The sequence below is a fragment of the Falco peregrinus genome, chromosome 5, assembly GCF_023634155.1.
Source record: "Falco peregrinus isolate bFalPer1 chromosome 5, bFalPer1.pri, whole genome shotgun sequence".
NCBI lineage: Eukaryota > Metazoa > Chordata > Aves > Falconiformes > Falconidae > Falco > Falco peregrinus.
The window spans coordinates 44,576,597-44,602,498 of record NC_073725.1 but is presented as its reverse complement, the minus strand read 5'-3'; the positions used below and the strand labels follow the sequence as shown (position 1 = coordinate 44,602,498).

The following is a 25,902-nucleotide window of genomic DNA, read 5'->3' as shown; positions in this document are numbered from 1 at the left end:
GTGAGGCAGGTTCTGTGCACTGTGGGGCAATCCACCCACCCAGTGCTCCCACACCTGCATAATGGGTAGAAGGTCAGGCTAGCATCTGTATATCATTTAAAACCCACTAAGGTATGAAAAGTAGAGCTTAACCGGGAATATGAGTCGCTCATAGAGCACCACTGGATGCTTTGTAATGGGAGAATTTTAGAGTTAAAAAAAAGTGAGGGAAGAGAAGCTGTAACTGATAATGCAGCCTGATAATACTGGGAAAACCAGTAAGTAGGAGAAACATTTTATCCCTGTAGCCTGCTAAGGCTTCCTCCATGAAAGCTTTTACTAGATCAAAATTTGCAAAGAAAGCACTGCTAGCAGGAAAAAAGAGCTCAAAATATTTAATAAGATGTTTATTTATATTTTTTTCATTTCTTACTTCTTTTAATAAACATGTTTGTGATTTTTATTTTGCCAGGGAACCTCCTTGTGTTCAAAATTAGCCAAAGCCGAAGGATATTAACTTTCATTGTAAAGAAAGGTTCTGTTCAACCACTGCCACTGCTTGTTATGTCGTGGTGAAAATCCATCTGTAAGTAGCCTGAAAACAGACAAATGAAATGAAAAAAACTCCCCATAGGTAAAACCTCAGCTATAATTTTCACATCAGCCTTTTACAGTCAGAATACAATAGAGCCATTTTGTGGTATAATAAAGAGTTGTTAGTTGTTCTTCTTGTGATTTAAAGCCCTAAAATTGTCAGCATAGTCTAGAATATTATCGTGCACAAAAGAAAACTACACTGCATAAATTCCATAGTAGCTTTTCATTTTGGCATCAAAATAATAAACTCAATTACTTAAGAAAAGGCATGTGTAGGGAGTGCAGTGGGCTGTCGTGGCATTCATGAACTGGTGTGTGTGTGTTGAATTATGCAGAAGTGTGGTTCACAATGAATTGAAAAAATTGTGCTGACACATGAAGATACTGCAACATTCAGGTGAGCAAGTCCTGTTAAGCAACTTTTAAGCACCTAGTGCAGAATTCTTACTTTTGTATCTAGAAATTAATGCTAAATGCATGGGTAGTAAGTTATTCTGGAATTGGTTCTAATTCTGGTATTTAACTTTTGAATGTTTGTCTTCACAACTTTAGCAATGTTCCTTAAATACAACTTCCAGCATGATGTGAATTTAGATGGTCAGACTTAAAAATTGCAGGTTCCTCCAGATCACAAGAACAAATGCACACATTTGTGGTTCTCAGCCAAGGAGATAGGATTTTGGGTTGTACTGTAATTTAAACCAAAGAATGTTAATTTTAGTGTACTCATAAAACACTTGTGGCTATCTTAGAAGAGTCCCAAGATGTGTTATCAACCCAGATATTATACAGAGCTTTCAAGAAACAGGATTCTGAATGTCTGAGTTTAAAAAAAAAAAGGCAAATGCGATAAGAAATATGTTGAAAGACATTCTAAATCCCTTCATCAGAGGGAAAGAGATAAAAATAATAACACTCAGTAGCTAAAAAATACAATCTGTGGAAATCTTAATGAAGCCTAATGACTCATGTGAGCTGCATTGTTAAATTTACTACCCCCATTTTACAGCTAAGAAAAAAGAAATATGAAAGTGAACACTAACATTTTCATCTTTTGGGTGTATTAAATTTTGCAACTTAATCCATATTCTTACATGCTAGTGAAAGAGGGAATAACGGAGTTCTTATTGCAAATGAAAATTAAACTATCACATAAGGGGGGATAAATATGCAGGGGAGAGAGAAAGACCCCCATTCTGTCAGGCAGCAAATGATTAGTGACCCTAACAGGGGTTGTTTGAAAGCAGGATGCTGAAAGCTTTAAAAGGCCAGCCACCTGGATGTCTTTTCCCTCTGAAAGAAGAATGTGTATTTCAAAAGTTCTCAGTCAATGTCAGTTTGGTCTTCTCCATCTTATGCAGCCTGCACTTGAACCCTCGTAGAGCAAGTAAGCATCCATTGGGTTTTATTTTGTGTGTTGTTCTGCACATAGTTTTGTCCTGTGAGCTGATCATCCTTTGGCTTCTTTACAGTCTTTTGTACTTTGGAATTTGTGAATTCAGAATCTTACTCATTTTCTTCATTCTTTTCCATCAGAAGCTGTGGATATCTCCTACCCTTCTGCACTCTGTGTGTGACAAAGACCATCTCTATGACACAATACTGCCTTTTGAACCCCTACTTTGCTGTTACATATTTTATATATATACATACAAAACATGCTGTCTTGTAGTTGCTTAAATATACTTTACCATAATGATTTTATTATATTTATAAGGAACTTGCATTTCCACAGGTTTTAATAGAGTGGTTACATAACCAGGTGGTCCTACTGATTTCTGTTAGGTATTTCAGCAGATGACAGCCTTAGTTTCGAGAATTCTGCTTTGTAACTTCATTAAGCTAAATAGAGGTCACAGCTCCAAGGAGTTTTTTGAGATCACCTTTTCACAATTTTGATACAATTTTCTAATCAATGAAGATTACAATGTGAAAATGTGTAAAGAATGAAGGCAGTGGGTTGATTAGCATTGATAACATGCAGCTGTGGCCTTGCCTCGAAGGCAGTGGGTTGGTTGGCATGGACAATGTGCAGCTGTAGCTCGTTCCTGCTAAGTAGTTAAATAGCCCTGAGGATGGTGGGAGAGAGGGTTGGATTGAGGAGGAGTGGTGTGGTCTGGCTTCTGGAAGAAGGAGAAACAGCATGGGCAGTAGAATCTGACTGACAGTAAAAGTCTTGTTGAGGCCTGATAGCTTGCTTGTGCTGCAACAGTTGGTGCCCCATGTCAGGCTGACTGAGTTGGACTGTGTCTATGGTAACTGGTGCCCAGCGTAGCTGAGACAAGCAGGAGAACCTGCAACCCGTAACAACCACTGTGAGAGGTGAGCCATTGACAACTAATTGATATGGGTGTATTGCAATATTTGTTGTCCATCTTAATGCAAATAGCAACTAAAAAGCTATGCTCAACACTTTGGTCTTCAGCATCAGGTTCTGGTCTGTCCTTTTCTTTTTCTTTGGTATACTTTACCAGTACTTTTATGATCATATTGTATCTGTTTTTTGTCAATTTGCTGTGAATTAGGTATTCAAAGAGAAAGCCCATCTACATATGTCTTTACGCTATCATATACTGATAAGGAAGCAAAATGATCCATATAGGAGATGTACAAATCCAGCCCCATCCTCATTCCAGGCCTTCAGTTTTAAAGGATTTTGTGGCCCCATCTTAATAGCCCATTTGATCTGGAGCAAGACCCCAGATCCTTGTTTAAAGAGCTGTATGTAAATAATTATTTATAAAAATAGCTTCTTTACAGAATGTATATATGCATACATAGATGTGTGTATATATATGTATGCATAATGCATATGTAAATATTATGAAATGTAGATTTATTATGCCATATAAATATAAATATATACATTCTATGTATGTAGATATGGTCAATTTTACAGCTTCTTTTTGGCCCAAATTTCACCAGCTGTTCTCTGCTTCCTTTACTTTTCATAGGCTGCTGGACTTTCCCCTGAGGAACCTGTTTTTCTGCTTCTGATGGCTGCTGTTGTCTTAACTGTCCTACAGAAATGCATATGCCTGGCAAGATGTTCAAAGTTGGATTCAAGTCCTGGACATGAGGGGATCAATGGTGTTATGTCTGAGAACAGTTAAGGAGGAAATTGGAAGGTCTGACTAAGTCTAACAGCCTGGAGGACGAACTGTCCAGCTGACAGCTCTTGGATCGGTTCATCTTTCTACAACCGGAAAGAAACAAGCTTTTGACAGACAGGCTCTTAAGATGTCATTTGGTGACATGTAGGTGGGTCTTCACAGTTAGCTCAGACCACATCTTCCAAGACTTCCTAGTTTGGAACAGCAACTCATGAGACTGTCCAGAACAGCCATGACTCTCACATGGTTGAGATCCACAATGGTACTCACTTTGATCCTTCCAGACTCATTTGCAGAGAGGTCCTTGTATGTGACACTGATTTTATCTTCAAATAGCTTCTGTTCATGTCCTAGGATTTACCAGCTTCCTTTGTATTGTTAAGTGACTTGGCTGTTGATTTGACAGCATTTACCTTCATAACTTGAGCGAGCATTCCTTCACACTGAAAGTCCTTCAGAAGAGAAATCGGAAGTCTCAGCTCATAAGCCCTTCCTCATTTTCCCTGGGAGTCCAGAAGGCTTTTCTCTCTTTTATTAAATATTCCTGGAAGAACTCCTAACTCCAAAGCAAAAGCACAGGGCAAAGATCATGGGGTCCTTCTATACTGTCCTTCTGAAACAATTCTGCTTCCACAGTGTCCTTAAAGACAAAAGTGCAGACTAAAAGTCTCTCACTCATTTTTATGATCAGGGAGCTGTGTTATTGCATTACTCCTCCACCCTAACGTGGCCAGAGGAGTTCTGTGTGAACATAGACTGGCTTGTTCCTTGTATAGACCAAACCCCTTCAATCTGTCATTAATGTAAGTCTTCCTTCGACTAATATGGATACTTCTTTTCCCTTTAAAGAAGTCCAGTGAATCAGCTTCGAGAATACCCTCGACCACCAGCCAGAGGATGAGCCCCATGCCTTCAGTGTCTACAGGAAGTACCAGCGTTTCTGCCCTGGAGCTGGCTAGCGTCTAGCGTTCTTGTTGGATGGTTTCTTGATTATTTTTTTTTTTTTTTTCCAGTTAGAGGGTGTTCTGGTTTTGGCTGGGATAGTTAATTTTCTTTTTAGTAGCTGGTTTTGCCAAAAGAATGCTGTGTTTTGGATTTGGTGTGAGAACAGTGTTGATGGAACACTGGTGTTTTTAGTTGTTACTGGGTGATGTTTATACCAAGTCAGGGAATTTTCAGTTTCTCGGGCCCTGCCAGCGAGAGGGCTGGAGGGGCATGGGAAACTAGGAGGGGACACAGCCAGGGCAGCTGACCTGAACTGGCCAAAGGGATATTCCATACCATAGAACATCATGCTTGGTATATAAACTGGGGGCCAGGGGGGGTTGGCCAGGGCCTGCCGATCATTACTTGGGCACTGGCCAGGCACCAGTCAGTGGGTGGTGAGCACTGTGTTGTGCATCACTTGCTTTTCTTTTCTCCCTTCCCTTTGGATGTCATTCCTCTCCCCTTCTCCCTCCTTTTTATTATAACTTCTATTATTATTCTTGTTGTTTTAGTTTTATGTCATTTATTAAACTGTTCTTATCTCAACCCTAGTTTTACATTCCTTTCCGATTCTCCTCCCCAACCCTCTGGGTGAGGGGGAGTGAGCGAGCAGCTGTGTGGTGCTTTGTTACCGGCCAGGGTTAAACCATGACAGAGGAGTATGCCTTCCCAGAAATTTTTTTCATGACCATAGTCATCCAGTAGGTAAGAATATATGACTGTAGTGATTCTTCCATGGCCTAAGGTAGTTTTTTCTCCAGTACTCTTAAGCTTTTGGTACAGTTCCCTAAAACACTGCTTTTCAATGCCAAGACCTCCTAATGCTGAGCTTGCCTTCAGTCCACAGTAGGCGATGGCTCTCTGGATGACACTTCACCTGTTTACACTGGTTGGTGATAACCTGGTAAACAACAGTGCAGATTTCAGTGGCCACATGCAGCAAGTGTGCTGGTGTATGATGATGATTTACAGGACAGGACTTTTTGATCAGCTTGTTTGAAATGTCCTTGACAGTCATACCCACATTGTGTTAACAAGTAGAGGGTTTTCCCCTGGGGTTCGCTGAATATTTTTGAAACTGCCCAAAGTTTCTTCCCATCACGGGCTTGCTCCTTGTTGCCTTGTTAGCTTGTCTTTATACCTTTGATATGAAACCTTCCAAATCTTGTTCCATTCTTCATTTCTCAGTGAAATCAGCCTTGCAGTTATTTCAGTCTGGAGAATAAAAGGAGATGGAAGCTTTTAGAAACAGGCTGCTGTATACTGCCTCTTTTAGAGTTTACCCTCTGTACTCCTACATACCTTCCTAAGTAGTGTCAGAATTCTCTTAGTTGGGAGAGGGACTTCTATCAGCTGTTCTTAAGCTATGTGCTTCCAGTGCTGAACTGTCTGGCATAATTTTGATATAGTCTCTTGCACAAAGACAAAAATTACCTAGCTATCAGTGCTTGGTTATAGTTATGCTGGTGGTATGAGTGACATTCAACCACATAACTCAAAAAGAGTTACAGATAAGCTACCTTTCCTATGTTACTTCTATATTCAATTATCCACTTCATTATGTTCTGCTTCCTCTTTATGTGTTTGCCTTCTGCACTTGCATTTTAATTCAGTATTTGCTTTATTATCTACTATCTGACACTTTTAGTCCTAAAAGAGATAGTGCTTCATTTCTGAAACAACTGCAAATCTTCATTTTTCTGGATTTTTGTCTTGACTTGCAGTTCACATTCACCACAGAACACCTCCTGAGATTAACTTTTCTTGTTTGTATTCCACACAACTATATCTTAACTCCAAAAGTCTTGCTGTAACTTCAAATATAGTATTACTTGTGTGTTGTGTCCAGCTGTGACTGGTATGTACTTTTTGTATTCAAAGTGATAATCCAGTCTTTGCATGTAGCAGTCTTCAGCAAAATTTCTGCTACAATTCATTCTTTCTAGCTCTTCTTTGCTTTTTTCAGCTCTAGTCTGCAGACTTTTGCAGGATTGTTTTGCTTCTTAAAAACGTAATGGATTTGCCCAAAGACTCCCTTGGTCTACATTTTATTTCAAACCTTTGTGCAATCTTTTGTACAACTTCTTATAAATCCACTCTGTATTTTGTGGACTTCTCTATAGAGTCTTCACTTTCGTTTTGCAATTGCATCACTTCATGGATTTACTGTTTAATACATACAAAACATCATGCATCTCCTTTTTGATTTCTTACAGGACACTGATTCCTCTTCAGCTTTACCTTACTGTAACTGAAGAGTATTCTTTAGTGCTGTAACAGCTGTCTTGTTCTCACTTGCATGTAGGCTATTCATCTAATCTAATACACCTGACTACAAGTATTTTTTAGGCTACTGTTTAATCTTCTGGGGAAGAGAAAAAATCTTGCCCTGCTTTCCTTCAATTTTCTAGTGTATTTCTGAAAAGTTAGAGACATAGAGAAACCAGTGATGACTATACTAAGATATCTTTTACTTACATAAGTAGAAGAAAAGATAGCATCTATTTCGTTGCTGGTACTACATTGTCTTCTGAGGTGGCAGTGAAACAGAACTCCAAATCAGGATTTAGAAGTACCATAAGTCATTATTGTCACTAAAGAGAGAATGCTGGGGAAAGATTCACATGTTCTACTTGATCAGCTGGATGGCACGGACCGAGTGTAGCAAGATCTAATTCAAACCAGAATGCCTCTTAAAAGTGTTTTTTACCATGAGTGTTATATAATGTTCATAGGTGTTATGTACTTAAAACTCTCTGAAGTTAAATGAGGATGGAATGAAATGGTATATTTATGCACCAAATTTAAAAGACCAAGGTTAAAAATTGGCTTGTAATGACTTACTATTTAGAAGCTCTTACATTTAGTTAAGTTATTCAATGTTGTTTTCTATGGAGATATTCCAGAAAACTGCTTTCAGTTCTGGAATGACTGATCTCCTAATTGAGTGAAACTTGGCAAGCCTCAGATCTACAAGAAGCACAAAGAATACAGGTATGATAGCAAACTATAAAAAAAGATTTAATTAAATACTGTATTTCTAAAGTTATTGTAGCTGAGAAACCACCATTTTCTTTCGCTTATTGTTCAGGAAAAAGGCAAAATGTAACCAGAAAACAATAAGGTCCAGTTTGCTCATTCCTTAGCTGCAAAATCCTTTTTCGAAAATAAATCTTTATGCTGCTTCTCTCTCCTTGTAACAAATGTTTTGATGACTTGCTGGCAAAAATGAAAACAGGAAGAAAGACAATAGTTTGTGAAGAGCCTTTTCACTTGGGAAATATTACTTTATGACAGATTATGTTACAGTTACTATAACTCCAAATATAATACAAAAAGAAAGCAACAATGTAAGTGCCTCCCCAGGTATTTCATGGTAATTACAGCTTTCTGACTGAGAGAGCTGATGGCTAAAGGCAATTTAGATATTTAAACTGACCAGTTTGTCTCTCCTTTTAGGTCAAGGTTACTCTATTAACAGGCATGTAGACTGACAGCATATTCAAGATCTTTTTTTTGGAGGGAGGTGCAGTTTCAGGCGACAGCCTTCAAAAATATGGGTAAAAGAGTGATAGAATCAACTATATGATAACTGAGGCGTACTTAAATGAGAGCCAGAAGAGTACTGTGACTACCATTTACAGTTTACCTTGGCTGCTGTTGCTATTCTGTACAGTTCTCAATAAGGAGGAGGTGGTGTGTCTATTTGTCCTGAACATACTATAGTTGTCCTACACTAAAAAATGTTCACTGAATATTCTTTTCCATGAGGCAAATTTTTTAATATAAATGAACAGATTATCTTCAGCAGTGAGCCACGGACTGAAATTTTAGAAAGCTGACTACAACAGTATTTAACATTTTTTATAAAGGCACACTGAAATTCCACTTCAGGTGCGACCCACTGTTGCACCTGGCCTCTTTCCAGATTAGTTTTGTTTTCAGTATTCCTGTACTCTAAAAAGACTGCAGATGTGACAGGTTTTTGGCACAACCAGGAAGTGCTACAGTTATGGAAGTGCCACCATTTGTGGGAATTTTAGTCCTCTGTCCAGTGAGAACAGGAAAAGTAGTGTGGAGAGTGGGAGCAAAGTCTGCTACTGGTCCTGAACATGGGCCACAGCTGGGGCAAGGTAGCTTGCTCTTAACTGCAGAAAGGCTGAGGTTGGTTTCCCAGGAGTATTAAAAAATACAAACACTGACAGTCACAAATAAGTAAAAATCACTCAAAATCAAAACAGAGACCAAAACCCCACAGTTAATCTCTTAAGCAGAAAACCTTGTTACTTTTTTCCCCTCTTGTGTTTGAATGTACTGCATTCTTTGACATAAAACTTAAGCACAACACTTGGGCAGGATTGTTCCTATACCTGCTGTGAGCTACAGCATCTAGAGGGCTCTTCCCACTCTCTGTCAGCTGTTCAGAGGGCAAGTGGCCACAGATGCATCTCTGCTCTGGCTTGTTTTTTCACTGCCAGAGTACTTGATCCATTCTCAGGTGGACCTGCTGACAGAACAGGCTGTTTTTTGCCCCAGAGTCCAGTTCTTTAAAAAGAAAAGCTACTTTGTTAAAGGAAAGTTGGATGGTAGTGTAGGAATTTTGGCCAGAGCTTGTTCATTATAGGTTGCCTTTGGAAGGCTACTAAATGTTTGTTCCTAAGCTGCATGGCCTAAATCGGGTTGTTTGGTGTTGTGGTTTTGTTTGGGGTTTTTTGTTTTTTTGGTTTTTTTTGTCCTGGAAATGTCAGCAGGAGACACTTGTTGTATCAGGACAGCAAAAGGGGCCCCATCTCTGGGTGCCACCCTGCTTGTGGGTGTGCCAACAGAGGACAAATATGCCCAAGTCCCATCTCTATAGCAGATGCTGAGGCTGGAGTGGGTGCCAGGCTGAGTGAGCAGCTGGGGAACATGGAGGGGCTGGGGTGGACGAGGAGCAGGAGGGAAAGCAGGCTGTGCAGAGCAGTGGGGTGAGGTGCCAGGAAGGGGGAGCATGGCTACAGGGAGCTGCTGGCGGTCTCTAAAGCTGAAGGGCAGGCAGGATGTTAGTTCCATGCTATCAGGAGCTCCCCGCAGGCAAACCTCTCACCACACAGTGCAGGGAAGAACAGGCACCATGCCTTTCCTTAGCTAAGATTGACAGACACCCCTCATAATGCAGCGCATGGCCACGGAAGTTCTGCATCCTGTATGATTGTCATGTAGGAGACAAGCTCTCCTGGACATTTATAGCAATTAGCCTCACAACTGCAGCTCATGTGGACGTGCTCAGTTTGTCAGCTTCACCTGTCATGTATGTATGATTTGCTGTGCATGCACAATAGCGTGCACATGCAATGCAGTTAACTGGGGCTGTCTTGGCTTTATGCTTATGATCTTGAGCCCTGTGTTTGATAGGACCGCAATCATTGATGGCTGGTGGCACGTAAATTATCAGTCACTGACATGCAAGCTGTGGGAGGGCAGCCTGCACCCAGCAGGAGATACTGCAGAGAGAATTCCTTTTGCCCTTTCCTCTAACATGCTGCAAGAATAAATCACCTACTCTGCTCTAAATGGTGCTTAAGTGATATAACGGTGTCCTTTGCTGGCCTGTAGACAGAGATAACAGCACTTTGATCTAGCATTGATTAAAACTCTGCTAGTCTCATGTTTGTTTACTGTTTTAAAATAAATATTTTACAACAGAAAGTTGAAAACCAGAATTTGAATATAAAAGCAAATCTGGACTATATGGAATAAGGACAAGAGGGCTGTTTTTCAACACTAAGATTTGTATTCAAGGATATCCTAAAGGCGTACAAGGGACTTTGACATCAAAATCCTTAATATTTGCAGGATATAAGAGTGTTGGAACTTACATTATGGGTCAAAAAACAGGAGAATATTTGTCTGGCCTCTGCAATACAAATGAAAAAATTAGTGGATCTGTGATTTACCTATTACAGGTGGTTGCTTTTCCTAGTTTTCACAGATAGTTTTGATTTTGGGAGGATTGCCATGCTACTGACAAGCTATTAAATATAGTAATTTTTGTCTTGTAACTTTTTTATACTTTGTGCTGAACATATGACTCAGTAGTACGGCCTGCATAAACACGTGGGCCCAGATAACACCGCTGTGCAAGCTCCTACTGTGCTCTGAAAACTACCTGCTCAGCCTGCCAGTGACTGAGAATATATACTAGGAACATCCACTAAGTGATTTCTTCCTGTACATGCCACATGGAGAAGTCAATATTTATACCTCACACTTGAAAGAATTCATTAAATATATTTTGCTAAATAACACTCTATATTACATATTCCTTGTCTAATATTTGTCCACAGAAGAAGTATGTTATGCGAATTGAATGCCTGGTTAAGAAGAAGTAAATGAGTACAACATATTTAATATTTATTTGGTAGCAGAACACAGTAGACACAGGGGAGGTGAGAGAGAATGCAAATACAGGAGGAAGAAAAAGTCAGTAAAGGGCATAGACAGAACATGAAATATTTCTACGTGACTAGAGTGATTCTGAAAAAAGTAAGCAGCGAGACAAATGCAGATATTTGGAATTTAGAATTTAAAAGTGAAATATTTTAAGTAACAAATAACATTTAAGGAGGACTGTAAATTACTTTTCACAGCAGATGTGCTTTGTCTGAAAATATATTGCTTCAAGAGAATTCCAGAGGTGATCCACTTCTCTAAGGTCTGGATAATTTGGGTTCTTCGTGTTTAGGGTGCCTTTTATCTTCAGGGACAGGTTCTTGGTATGATAAATCTGTTTTTACTTTTCTATTGTTTTTGTCTGTGATGTAGTCAGTGAAATTCATACCACAGCAAAATCTAATAACAACAAAAAAACCCCCATGTTGTTGAGAGTTGTTAAAACTCTGCTAAAGGCTACTTACTGGAGAGGTTAGTTATGGAGAAATTGGACTGGTTAATGGGAGTTTGTGAGAAATTATATTGCAGAATTTTGGCAAAGTGCGTGCTTTGACCAGTAATCTGTTTTTCTGAAAGTAAGGTTTTGCACTTGTAATGAAAATAATGTTCTGCTCTATTTTCTGAAATATATTCCTTGAGAGCAAATGGAAGTCACAACTGTACAGGTAGAGGAAGGATTTTGGCAATTTATGTTACGATTTGAAGAAAACTCAAATATAATCTATCAGCAGCAAGATGCTGTGATATGTTTAACACTGAACTGTTAATTTTATAGAAGTGACTGCAAGAAGTGAATATATCTCTACTTGACATCATATAAATGTAAGAAAATTTGTATCAAACATTATAATGCTCATTTAAGCAGATATGTGTTTGCATATGTAGCTGTGGGTAGGATTTAAAAGTGTCCTTTTGGTATATATAATCATAGAATAATCCAACCTCATTTCCTTATATTGGTTTCTAGCTATGTACTTTTTCTGCTATGTGTGTAATTGTGGTTATCAAATGCAGACTGGCCTTCCTAGGAATTTCTTTTTGGTATCTGTATAGACTGGAATTCCTCTGACATCAATGGATTTTTTCCCAATCACAATTAAGTGCACTGTTATATTTCATATGGAATTTGAAGAGTTTTTACAGGATCCTTCTTAGAAAGACATGTGTACACACATACATCACATTGATGGTCTTCATATGTTTAGTTAGGTCTGCTGTTTTTGCACTATATAACCACAGTCTGCCAACTTTGTTAATGCAAGCCTGAAATGTGAAAACCACGGAACTTGAAATTTAACTTTCTTTTATAAAGAAAACATTTTGAACATCCTGAGCAAATTTCAGAGTATTATCCTAAACTTTGAATGGACAGCAATTTACTACAAAAAAAAAAAAAACCCTAAAAAAATCTATGGTACAGAAACATCAGTCTTGAGTAAATGTTGTCGCTTATGCTCATCTCTCATAGCTTTTCATTCACTCTGAGTAAAGTCAGTTCTTTTATTGAAATGACACCCCACAAACCAAATGGTGTCCATGATTAATTCCTACATACATTTGCTGTAGCAAGCTCTTCCGTTGTACTGTTGGTATGTTGTGCTTCTGGTTGCACAGTCTCTCTGTGCATGGTCATAGTTCTAGTAATTTGTTTTATGGTGCCGTTGGATTTGCCAGACTTTCTCTTCTCCAACATTTTATGGTGCTAGTATCTTCCTTTCTTGGGAAGGCACCTTAGCAAATGTTACAAATGTACATACCTACCATGTTAATGAACTGGAGAGGAGTGTTATGTACTGACCAATGGGATTGTATCACCTTTATAACAATAAACAAATTCTCTGATTATATTTAAACTTGCTCTTTTCATTTGCCAGATCAAATTCTTTTTTTTTTTTTTTTTTTTAATTATTCCTAACATCAGCTCCTCTGTGGCAAAGCAACAAATACAAGGAGGGACCAATCAGGAACAAAAGAGCACTGTAAGCATTGTGCAGGGAATTAAAATCAACAGAACCAGAAAGATTCTGTGATTCTCTAAGTGTTAGGAGAGTGGTTGCAGTACTGAATTACTATTGTTACCTTATTTAGTGCCTAGATGGTTCTCGTTTTTCCTGTACAAGATGAAGCACAGTGTGGGACCTGATAGAAGCATGGTGAAACCACGTGCACAGAGAGGACCGCAGCAGCTCTCACGTAGCAGCCATCTTGTATCACCTCTTCGTGGTCCTCCAGTTTGCGCTCCCAGCTATTGTCTTAATGTCAGAGCAGTCGAAGTTGGAAAAAATGGTAAAGATGTCCCTCTGGTGTATTTTTAGGTCTCCACACTTTTTTTTAAATCACATCTGCGATTACTGTGAAGCAGAAAAGGACTTGGAAGGGTCATGTAGCTATGAAACCGATATAAAATGTTCTCTGCGGAGAAATAGTTCTTTGCCCCCTGGTGGTGAACTAATTTTGAAAAATACTACAAAACACTTTTAGGAAAATTTACTTGAAATTAAAGAGAGATACCAATTGCTTCATTGAATACAAGTAAAAGTAAACTGCTAGGCAATACTTAATGTGTCAAACATAATTAAGAAAAATCCTGTTATGAACAAACTCCATCAATCTTTGATAGTCACTGCAGAATAGAACAAAAGGAATCAACATCATGGAAAACTCTATGAGACCTTCAACGTTTCAAAATCATGTTTCTTACTTCATTTTTTTGGAAGGGTTAACACAAATGTCTTCAGAACATAGTGTAGCCTTGAGAATCCCTGATTTCCAGTGTTCTGACATCATGGACTATGGGAATTATATTCATCTGTACAGCATCTTTAGATCTGCCCCTCTCTGGAGATTAGTAACGTCGTCCATACGGTGACAGCTCTCATTCTGGGGAACTAGACTAACATTCCCTGGATAAAAACTTTAAAAGAGCTGTACATATTTCTAAAACTTGTCTAGAGGTTTTCAGCTTGCGTATATTGAGCATCTCCATATGTGAGTACATAGAGTACTAGGATGTTGTTCTTTGAATAGTAATAACAAAATTGAGATCGGAAATCATCCACTTGCAGTTTAAGCCACAGATCATTTTGAAAGGTGTCAAGAATACATTGTTTAAAAAGATGACATAAGTCTTCTAATCACTGATTTTGTTTCGTCTTTTAATTCTTGTGCCTCCTAAACTTCTGCCTAAAAGAGTGCTTCCCTGTGTCGATGTTCTTCTTCGGAAAAATACATATTAAAATATAGTGACAGACTACTGTCATGTCATACAGCAAAACATTATGCATTTATGCTGGAGAAAGGCCATTTATAATGGTCAAGGCTTTCATGCATTGGCTTTATACTGTTAGGATATGGCTGATATTCTGAAGATGAAACCCCTTTTCCTGTCCCACAGAATGTGAGTTATCTTGTACAGTGTTAATGTGGCTTCAGGTAGTTTTTCAGTTTGGAAAAGAGTATCACAGGGTATTGCATACTCAGTAGGGAGGGATTGATTGGTTTTTGGCACTAATGATGTAACATGAGGAGGAAAAAAAAAAAAAAAAAAGAGTAATTAGTAAAAGAGAGGACTGAGCTGCCCAGAGGAGGCACATATTACCTATTTCCTAAATAATATTCTTTCATGTCTGATGGACCATAATAGCTTTCTGGTTTTAGCTGCATTACTTTTGCTTCTCTTTCCATTCCCACATTTCTTTCTCATTATTTTGACTTATGTCAATTCTAAGGTAACAGCTGGTCTATGCAAATGGCATATTTCTTACAAATCTTTCAGTGGGCAGGTTTGCTCTAAAGTGATCCTGTCCCCCCATCTTTTCCCCTGCCATGCTGGATGTTACCTTCCCCTGGTCTCTGGACCATTCATCTGTTTGTGTGGCTCTAAACTGTAATTGTGAAATGATGTGACTTTAAAAAAAGATCCCTTAAAAAGGCAATAACCAGACTACTTGCCTATTGGGATGGCGCACTACCGGAGCCCTCGGAGCAACGTTACTGCCGCCTTGCTGGCCGCTTTTGCAGGAGAACCCTCTCTTTCCCGTGCAAGTCCTCAAATGTTCCTGCCAGCTGTGAAACAAAATTCCTGCCTCCGCTCTGCTTAGCCTCACTGCTCAGGGAACAGCTCGCTTTCAGCTCTCGGGGTGTAGTTATACAAAGGTTTTTTTCCAATGGGAAAGCCAGTTTAAGCCAGGCAGTTTCCTGCCTGTGCTGCCCTCTTGTTCTTGCTCCTTCATCACAGTTTGCTGTCCCCTCGATTGTGCGAATGCAGCTGTTTGTGGGCTGTGTTGTAAATTGGATCACTGAAGTAAATCTGAGGGTTTGTGTGCGTGTGTGTATATATGTGTGTGTGAACAGCTTTTTTTTTTTTAAGAAAAAACAACTGGATCATTTCAGTCATTTGATTTATAATGTGGCCCACAAAGAGTTGAATTAGCACAGTTGAGGAGGCAGCAAACAGTGGCGCAGAAGTGGGAACAAGCCCCTGGGCTGGGGGGAGGGCGCAGGAAACTCTTAAGCCAGCTTTGTTAACAGAGAAAACTACTGTCACTGTACAAAATCATGCAGAGCACCTAAACGGAACAGCTGGAGTAGAAAACTGGTATAGACTGCAGAGCAGTCAGGCTCTTGTATTGCTGGAGATAAGGCTTTATCTTTAGGAAGAAAAGGGGTGGTCCCTTAATAAGCTCTTTCCCCTAGATGTCTTCTATTCATTTGAGACATCAAAATCGCAGGCTGTTTAGCTATTCAGAATATGATCATGCGAATCCTACTGGGCTTATGAAGCATGTTGGTCTTTCAGTGCTGTTAAAAACGCTAATAATAACTGGTTTATGCCTCGGGCCTTGGGTGCTACTGTCAATTAGCATCAGAACAGAGATTTATTTAAACAAATAATTTCTGTAGATGCTTCTTTCCCTTATGGTTTGCAAAGGAGAGATTCGTGACCGACAGGACCTGGCTCAGTGATACCTGCCTGCGTGTGCTGACAAACTCGGGGCAGAGAAAGAAAATGCCATCCTTGCCTTCATAGTTCTCCATATTCTTAAAGGAGCTGCCCAGCTGGGGAGACTACATACGGAATTAAAAACCTTTCTCTGATCCTCTAGCCATTTAAATGTCATGCCTGAGTCACAGAAAAAAATACTAATACCTTCCAACATGAGTAGTTTTAGATGGTAATGAAAAAGCTGTATGTAATCCTCCTCCTTCTCTACCTTTGTGTCAGAGTTCACAGTGCTCAGATTTAAATCGTCGTCACTGGTCACCGAACTCACCAGTCTTTGCACGTGTCACTGGAAATTTCTCACCTATAGCACTGCAGGCTCATCGCAAAGGCAAGCGTTGCTGAATTTGATTACCTTTTGTTTGTATTTTAAGGCTTTCTCTGAAACCAGGAGAGAGAACTGACTTTTAACTGATTTATTTTATATTGTGGAAGCCTAGTGTGACTCGGATTAACTGAAAGTATTGGAGAAGGGGCAAGGACTCTAATGACTCACCAAGAAAAAATAAATTCTCGCGACTTTAAAGAGGAAAACAGAAGAATGAGAAGATAATAATGTGTCATTATTATGGTGGTGCTTATAGCATTTTAATAGCATTTTTAGTATTTTCTTCCCAAAATTTCAGTATTTATTCTGGAGTACAGAATTATTTTAATGGAAACATTTAAACTAATCTCATAGTCTAGAATTAAAATTTTTTTTTAGAAATGTTACATGTAGTATCAGACTTTTTCTTCTAATGGTTTAAAGAGCAGAATAAATATGAGTATTCAAATTTCCCACATTGTTAAAACCAATTGGAATAATTTAAGTACGCTGACTGAAACGTAAGATATCTCTTAAATATGTATTTTAAATAATCATAATCCCATTATCATTAGTGCCTTTTTTTCTCCTATTATTCTTTCTAAATTCACATTCCTCTTGACTGAAAGAAATCATGATTTATCTGAAGAATTCTGAGATGTTTCTTTCAAAATAGCTATCATCTGCTGTTGTTCTTATAAGTATTGAAGCCATAAGCTACCTGCGATTGGTGCTCAGTGTTGGGACAGTTTTTCCTAGTCTCGGTGGAACAAAATAAATCAACTGCTTTTATCAGGTTTTTCTTGAAGGCTGTTTTAACAGTTTCAGCAAGAGCAGCCAGAGGTGGATTCTGGAAGGAGTCATTCTTCGTAACAAATGCTGAATGATGAAAAATAGGATCAAAATAACAAATGCTTCTCTTTGAGGTTGATCATTGCGCTAGATCAACTTAACTAACGAGGCTTAAAAGCTAATGAGGTAAGCGGAAGTAGATAAAGAAAATACAGAATGAGTCAGAAGGGAAGGAGAATTTGGAAAGGATCTATTAAGGGGAATGGAGTATTGTTAATTTCACATTTAAAAAAATCTTTAACCTGATTTAAAAACAATACTACCTTCCTGAACTCTTCATTTTGCCCTTGTTCCTGAGGGTACTTTGCATCTTTAAACTTCGTTCTACAACCTTATGAGTAGGTTAACTTTTTGAATCCAAAGCTGCTATTTTTGTGCAATAAAGCTTGTGGCTTGAAAGCACGGAGAATGTAGATAGACCAGGCAACAAAGGGAATCTATGCTCTGAATATTGGTGTGCAAACCAGAACAGATTAAGAAAATAAGGATAAGGGAAGAAACTGATCTATACCAGGGTCAGTTACTCCAGCAAAACAAAGCAGCTGATAAATTAGTAACCCATGACTTTTGCTCTACTTTGTCATTCTCTAGAAAAGGATTTTTTTTTGGCTCTGCCATCAAGTGAGAGAAGCATTTTTTTAAATGATCAGAATAAACAATTAAGCACTCCTTTTTGAGAAGGGTGAATTAAAAAGTTTACGTCAGACACTGTTGGTTAAATTATCATTTCCTGGCAAATGGGTTTACATGTCTTTTCAGAAAACAGAGCCAGAGGCAGAATCATGATCCTAACAGCCCAGTGGGCATGCATATGGGATATGGAAACATGAGTTTAAATATCAAGCTAATTAATATTTAAATAGTTTATACAAAAGGGAATAGTTTCAATAGAAGGGAATACCTAAGACTACTCTATACTTTATGAGTTGGAAAATTGCTAATGGTTATGTCGGTTCAAGTCCTTCCTCTGAATTAAGCGGAGTGTATTTTAAAGCCACATCTTGCTATTCCCACAGAGTATCCAAGGCAGTGCTCTACTGTACAGGGATTTTGTAAATGGTGCCTAGTTCCTCTTAAGTGAATTCAGGTGCATATAAGATTGGCATTTGGGATCTTATTTTATATTGGAAAAACTATTTTCAGAACTTGATTCGGTTCATGGGTATTTTTGGGATGAGGGAGACTGGCTTTTCTTAAGGAGAAGGTTCTCACAGGGAACTATTAACCAGGCCTCGTTTCAAGAGAGGTGAAGCAGATGGGGTGTTCCAAGGAGCCTGACCATACCACAGGAAAGTGATTTAATGTTCATAGTCTGTATTGTTAAGCCATTAAGCCTCCATCTAATTTCTCACCTAGCATTCATGCTTGACATTAATTTAAGCAAGGGAAGAACGGAAGGTCCAGGGACAACAGCTTAAAAATCGAGTTGACGTTGACAATAAGCTGGAGTGATTTTAGAGTGAAACAGGTTACAATAACCAAGCCTGCCCTTAAGGGATTAATAAATCCAATGCATCCCTGAGGGGCAGGCTGTGCGCAGGGCAGAGCGGGCCCCCGCCGCTGTCATCCCGCACCCCTCCGGCGCTGCTGACCCCGAGAGCGGCCCTGGCCACGGGGCGGGGGGGCAGCGGCCGCCCCCACCAGCACCCCCCCCGTCCGGCTGAGGGAGGGCTGCTCGGGGCGGGGGGCGCAGGGCCCCCTCCCGGCCGCCGGGGGAGGGCTGTGTGTGTGTGAATCACCCTCGGGGGTGAACCCCGGGTGGGGCGGGGCCGAGGGGGCTGCGGCAGCCCCTGGGAAGGGCGAGGGCGCTGCGCGGCGCCAGCAGGCGCAGGCGGGCGGGCAGGGTGCGGGCGGCGGCGGGAGGAGGCGGCCGGCGGGAGGAGGGGGGGAAGGGCCGGCGGGCGGCGCGGGGCGGGGCGGGGCAGGCGGGCGGGCGGGCGGGCGCGCGGACAGGGCCGGCTGCGCAGAGAGAGCTCGCGCCAGGGCCCCGCGAGCCGCTGTCACGCCCCCGCGCGCGCGGCTGGCCCCGGGTGCCCCCCCGCCCTTCCCCGCAGCCCCTCGACTGCGCGAGCGCCAGCCGTTGCCGGGGTACGCAACGTCACGGCCTGCGGAGGCGGCGATTGGCCAGGCGGGGAGCGCTCCCCCGCCCCCCGTGGGACTCGCCGCCGGCGGGGCCGGGCCTGTCTCCTTCCCCCTCAGTGCGGAGCCGCCGCCGGGCCGTGCGCGGCCTCCGTGGCGCCTCCCCGGCCACGTCCTCGCCGCCGCTGTCGCCGGGGCGGGGGTCATGGGCTGCCCGCGGTCCGCGCCGCGCCTCCGGCTGCTGCCGCTCCTCCGGCTGCTGCCGCTCCTAGCGCTGGTGGCGCCCCGCGCCCGCGGCTGGGACAGCGGCGACCTGGAGCTCTTCGACCTGGTGGAGGAGGTGCCGCGGAACTTCTACGACTTCCTGGGGGTGCAGCAGGTGAGCGAGGGACAGGGCCCCCGCCCGCCGCCCGCGGGCGCTGGGACGCGCCTCCCCCGCCGCTCCCTGCCCCGATCCCTTCCCGCGGGCACGAGCCTCGCCTGTCACCGCCGTCCCTGCCGCCGCCGAACATGGCTGGCTGGCCCCCGCCCCGCTGCCCGGCTGCTCACGGCGGCACACGGGCGCTGGGCACGCCGCCGGCCCCTCGCCTTCCGTCTCGCTCGGCGCTGTCACCCGCCTCATGCCCTGGCACGCGTGCGGCTGCCCTGCTTTGTCGCCGCGGTGCGGGCCCCCTCCCGTGCCCCGCTCCCGGGGCCCAGGGCAAGGCTCCTGTCCCTTCCCCAGCTGCTCCCTTCCCTCTCTCTGTAGCAGCTCCGCTCTTTTTCGAGTACTGTTTGTTTTTCTATCCTTCTGGACCCACCGTACATTAACCCTCCTTTTATCACTGCACCTTTTTGCATTCCTACTGCCTGTTGCTCTATTTTTTTCTCCAAATGCATTTATAGCTACACAGAAATACCTTGTGGGCTTCTTCCACTTCACAGACATATGCTGGGTATCACTGTTTCTCATCTTTCCCTCGTTCTGCACAGCTGCTGGTTCCTTATCTTCTTAAGATTGTGCATTGCCATGTGTTGCGGCTCCTGTTTTCTCTCACGCATGCCATGTGGTAGACTGTGACCCTTTGCTGTGGTAATGGCTTGTAGATAGTTATATTTGTTTACTTTCCCTGTATCTTGGTTATTGTGCATGGTTTTCACCTCTGTTTGCTAGGCAACACTTGACGATTATCTTAAAGCATTTACTCTGCACCTCTGGTTAATTTTCATGCACATGTAGTCCAGACAGGCACTACTGTTCCAAACACTTTCATCCCATTTTAGATGTGGTTGCTGGCTTCACTGCCACTTGGCATCTCCAACTTGTATCACTTGTCCAGGCTCCCACTTGATGGCCGCCTTCATCTCTAGATGCTCTGCTCTCTGTGTGTCTGATCTTGCTTGATCTCTCTTCCTGCATCTTATCAGTTGTCTTTTTGTCTTTTTTTTTTTTTTTACCCCAGTTGGTATTCCTGTCCTTAATAAATAAATATGCAGTTCTTTATGATCTGCTACTTCACCCAGAGTCACCAAAAGACATTTTGTTCTTTGTCTCCTAGCACCTCTACATTCTGATGAGTGATCCTGCTATTTGAATGGTTTCCCTGACAACCTTAAAGTTTATCCTGAAGTAGTTTTTGAGAATAATAGCTGTATTTTCAAGTACTTTTCATTAGGGCCATGTCTGCAAAGAGAGGGAAGGTGACTGCAATATGCAAGGGTCCTATTTTGGAAACTGCTGGGTACAGCTGTTAATGGTGGTTGTGGGGTTCTGACTCAGTTTCATCTTTCTTGTATTCCTTTTCAAGCATCTGGTGTTAAATACTAGGGAATACCATCACACATACAACACAGAAAACACTGCTACCCAATTTTCATGAGCGTAAAAATCTAGGTTTTATTTCCTCAAAGGCAATTTTAGTGTTACGTAACCTAGGAATATAACATTTTGTTTCAGTTGGTGATGTTCAGATATGGTATCCAGCTCTTTGTTAGTAGCTTTCACAATCCTTTTTTTCTAGGGCTCAGTCTGTACCTTGTGCAGTATGTTTGGCAAAATATAGTGGTACTTTTGGCAAGCAAATGTCCTGCTAGTTCACACTTCTACTGTACTTCTAATCTTAATGGAGAACTTGAATCACTGGCAGTGTGTGAGCAGGGAAAAGTTGGTGAAACTGCAACACAAATGAAATGAAGTTTTGTCAGTTAAAAGTATATGCTGGTCACTCATAATGTCGTTATAGTCAAGACTTTAGGTGAAATTGTATTGAATGCTTTGCACATGCAGCAGAATATACCTGTGAGTACAGTGATGGAATACATAGTGTTGAAGTTGAGCTTCAGTAGAAGTTTGTAAGCATTGGAAGATGCTGTGTAGGTTTACAGGTTCTTCCACGCTATATCCTTTTTTCCTGCTGCTTGCTTCTCCAGCTCTAACCTATACCTGGAGCTTCAAAGAAGATACGGAAGCACAGGGTTCTGACTTGCAGTGACAGCTGCAGCCATTTAAGTTACCAAATGACAAGAGTAACTGGCCTTGTAACAGGGTCAATGGAAGTGCCAAATTTCAGGTGTGCTGTATCCTGCCTTGAATGTCTTAACACAAAGCTGCTTTTTACCACGATGCCTCTATGTGCTGTTGGCATGTAGACCTTACTGGTTATTTTGTGTGTCACTATTTTAGTTGGAATGCCTTTGACTAGAATGCTGTGATTAACTTTTTGTAGTTCTGGTGCTTGCGGTTTTATTCCCTGTGCTCGGCTATTTTTCTTGGCATTTTAGCACAACAGGGACAGTATGCATAACAATAGCCTTTGGACATGACTCTTGCATTCATCGAAGCTTGCTTTCTCCTACTCCTCCCCTCCGCATTCCTCTTGGTGTCCATTGCCTTGTATTGTGTCCTGATAATCACTTCTTCATGTACTTCAGGGGGAGGGAGTACTTCTCCCTTATGCAGGATGTAACTTATGTGTCTGAGAGGTGGATGCTCAACTGTGTTTGTTAATGGTAGTATATCGGGGCTGCCAGATTTCTTCTAAACATGTCATCTTGTGTTTTGAAAAAATATAGGGAATGACTCCAATGCTTCCGTAAGGCATTAAAGCAGCTCTTAGGTTTTGTTGGGAAAATTTGATACTGGCTGCTTGTTGAATGTCATACATGATGTCAGAAGCTGATGTTGACCTCGGTTGACAAGGTGCAGAAGGCATTGTGGGAGGTTCTGTAGCTCTCTAGTGTGCTTTGATAAAACCTCTGGCTGCTGGATTTTCCCCTGGAATTGGAAAGGAATGATCTTGTTTTGTTTCTGCTCTATGCTTGCAAGAGTAAGGATTTTAAGTTTTGTCTTTTCAAGGGTCTTGTGGAAGCCTCCTGGCGTTGTCAATTAACTGTCATCCAGCACTGGCAGGGTGTTAGGTTTGAGGCTGCTGTAGTGTTTTCCAAGATTGGTGGCTGAGATAGAGCATGATCTAATGAAAGTGATTTTTGTTGTGAATATGGAATGACAGAGGAAGAGTAAGATTGTGACTGTCTCGACTGTTAGAATAACTGTCAGTGCTTGGCTTCAGGGAGGGGTTGGCTGAGAAATATGCAGGTTGTCACAGAATGGTTGAGGTTGGAAGGAATCTCTGGAGGTTATCTTGTCCAACCTCAAAGTGTTAGGGCTGAGAACTGAGATTAAGAAGTATGTGATTTTTATATAAGGATGCGATCTATCTATTCGTTAATCTGTCTGATCTAATGGTAACAGCGTATATAAGTTTTGCATTGTTATGTTGTTACTATTGCTGTTCTGAAGAATTTGGGAATTGCTCTGCTTTCCTGTTTCTTTGATGGTTCTTAAATTGGTGATGTGATTAACTTGAATGGCTCATTTAAAACATTGCTGTTCTCAAGAAATTTGACCTAGCAGAATGGGGAGATAAGAACCTTTGGCTTAAGGAGAGATTACATTTCGATGTCCCCAGGTGGTTACTGAAGAAAGTAGAATCATAAACTCCTGACAGATCAGATAAAATAATAATTTCAGTAATCACTTTAGTATAGCCAGTTTCAAACTGACAAGGGCATCGGGACCAAAGAGTATTCATCCTAAAAACTCATGTGAAGCAGCAGAATTAAACCAGAGGCTATGCAGACTCAGTTAATAAAATTGCCCTGTTAACCTGAGAATGAGAACATGTGAATGTGATGTCAACTTTTTGGAAAAAATCCAGGAAGATCTGGGGAGCTACAAGCTTGTATGGTGGACAGACTGATCAGGTTAATTTCATTGTCTCTGGCAGCTTTCAGTTGCTGATACCTGCATAAATTTGATATGCTCTGGATGAATCAATTTGGCATCAGTTGAACCTGTGGAACTTCTTGCCAAAATACGCTTTTGGTTAGAACTGTTTATATGGCTTCAAGGGGATTACCTGCTCCTCTACTCTTTTTGGCTTGTAGTAAGGAAGGCACTACAGGCCTCTGGATGTCTTCTGAAACTTTGTGTTAGGATACAAGGGATCCGATCAAGACATTTTTAGGAAACATTTGTGAATATGTGTTAAAATGCAAGAGCTGCATTGCTAGAATTGGCCAGTGCAGAGTAGTATGTTATATATTGGTTAGGATCAAGGAATTTCTGCATAAGGCTTTGGTGTCTACTGGTAATAAGGTAAGGGAACAGGTTTGCATTAACAGTTCTGCTAGGTCTGTGCAGTGTATGAAAGCAAATGCAGAAAGTTTCTCCAAGTGCCCTTTGATGTAGTAGAAGAGGCCCTGGGAGCTCAGGTTCCTGAAGGAGGGTTACCACATCGGTGGTTGTTGCTGGCCAACGCTGGATAAATATATAACCCCTCAAAAATATTGAGATGTTATCTTCAGTATTGGCTTATGCCTTCCTTGTGGCACATGATACTTATTTTGAACCAAGCTCTAATGCATTTGTGTGGCTTTACTGTAGAGAGCTAAGAGCACTGGATTTGTGTCATTGCTAGATGATGGGTTTGCTAGATGCTGCTGCAGTACAAAGTCAGAACTGCATGTACAGAATCTGAGTTTGGTCCTGCAGCCTGTGAGACACTGGTATGTTAGCAACTCCAAGAAACTGCAAGATGTGAAAACCAAGGAGTCAGGTTTCTTTGGCTGCAGGAAGCCAAAACCTTTCTAGATGAGCTGGACATACTGAGCTAATAGGTGCCTTTCAAGAACACTGGAACAGAGGAGCTGTGTGTACCTTGGCAAGTAGCAGGGTCTGACAGAGTTGCGTCTGTAGAGTGCAATGTCTGGTGGTGTCCATACTGTTTGCATTTCATGGGTTTTGTTGTTGTTGAACTAAATCCAGGCTGGCTGCATCGACTAAATGCCCGATTGTGTTCCAATGTGCTGTTTGCGCTCCTGGTTTTACATCTTGTAGTTCAGTTCTGTCTAAAAGGAATCAAGGACAGCTTCATGATACGCAGTGGGTACAATAAGGAAGTATGCTGTATACGTGCACTCCTGATCTGCACTAGAAAATTAAGGTAGATGCACGTCTAAGACTATAGTTTATAGTAAATGGCTGATGCTGAATTTCACCTGTTGGCATAGCCCTAGAAGAAGCTTACCAGGAATTAGCCCCACAACACATTGTGTGGCTTTTATGATATTACAAGGTGCTATGGGACACTTAAGAAAATTCTCAGTAATAGGCATTTGCATAGTCTGTCTTATGGAAGTGTATTGACTGATGACATGCGATGCATACATCACTGCAGTTCTGAAGTTCTGAATTCGTATGTTATATAAGTAAAGTTCTTGGATATAGATTTGGTAACCTACTTTTCAGAAAGAACAGCAGTCTGAAGCTGTCAGTGTTCTGTTGTCTGGCACTGCCATAATTCTGGCTCTGAATGGGTTGCTGTCCATTAAAAAAAAAAAAGTCTAGATGAAACTCAGCAGTTTGTTTCTTCTTCCCAGTGACAAGCTGGATCACATGCATCACACTCCAAAGACTTACTTTCGTTGCTCTTCTTACACTTAAGGCTGTTCTCCTCCCTGCTGCTTTTTAAGGTTAACATATGTGGGTGCAGCGTTACTAAAATCATGGAGTGTGCATCATCTGCAAATGTTTTAGAGAAAATCTAGGTTGGTGATACTGCTTCAGTGTTCCAAACTTTGGAAGAGATAGTTTCACATGCATGCAATTGTGACATTGCTTTTTCAGATGATTGTATCAGAACTGTGAGATGTAGGCTTTTCTTACTTTGTTTTGTAAGATTATTTTGTCTTTGCATGACAAACAGGATATTTAGTGTGACCTTTGAAAGTCTTGTGCTATGAAGTGACATGGAGCCATGTAGTAGCTTGATATCTCAGTTACTCATCTTTGAGGGATCAAAGTTATTGGCCTAATGATTAGGCAGTTAGACATGATGTTTAAGTCTGTTTCATGATTGTTTTCTACTCATTGTTAGCTTTTAATGTGCTGTCAAAAGCAGCCTCAGAGTTCTTGGTTGGAAATACGTTTCAACTTTCTTGCTCCAAACTGTCAAAATAATTAACTCCTATAATACACAACTAGGTGATATTAGTAGCAGACCTTTATTTGGACA

General features: G+C 41.3%; 1 protein-coding gene across 1 annotated transcript in view; it reads left to right on the top strand.

The window, feature by feature from the left end:
* The first annotated feature begins 19,269 nt into the window (after positions 1 to 19,269).
* Positions 19,270 to 25,902, top strand: part of DNAJC1 (DnaJ heat shock protein family (Hsp40) member C1) — a 113,403-nt gene continuing 106,770 nt past the window's right edge. Inside the window, exon 1 of the mRNA XM_055806260.1 lies at positions 19,270 to 19,727. Coding sequence (XP_055662235.1) covers positions 19,554 to 19,727 — 174 coding nt within the window. The 5' untranslated portion in view covers positions 19,270 to 19,553. The remainder of the gene's footprint in view (positions 19,728 to 25,902) is intronic.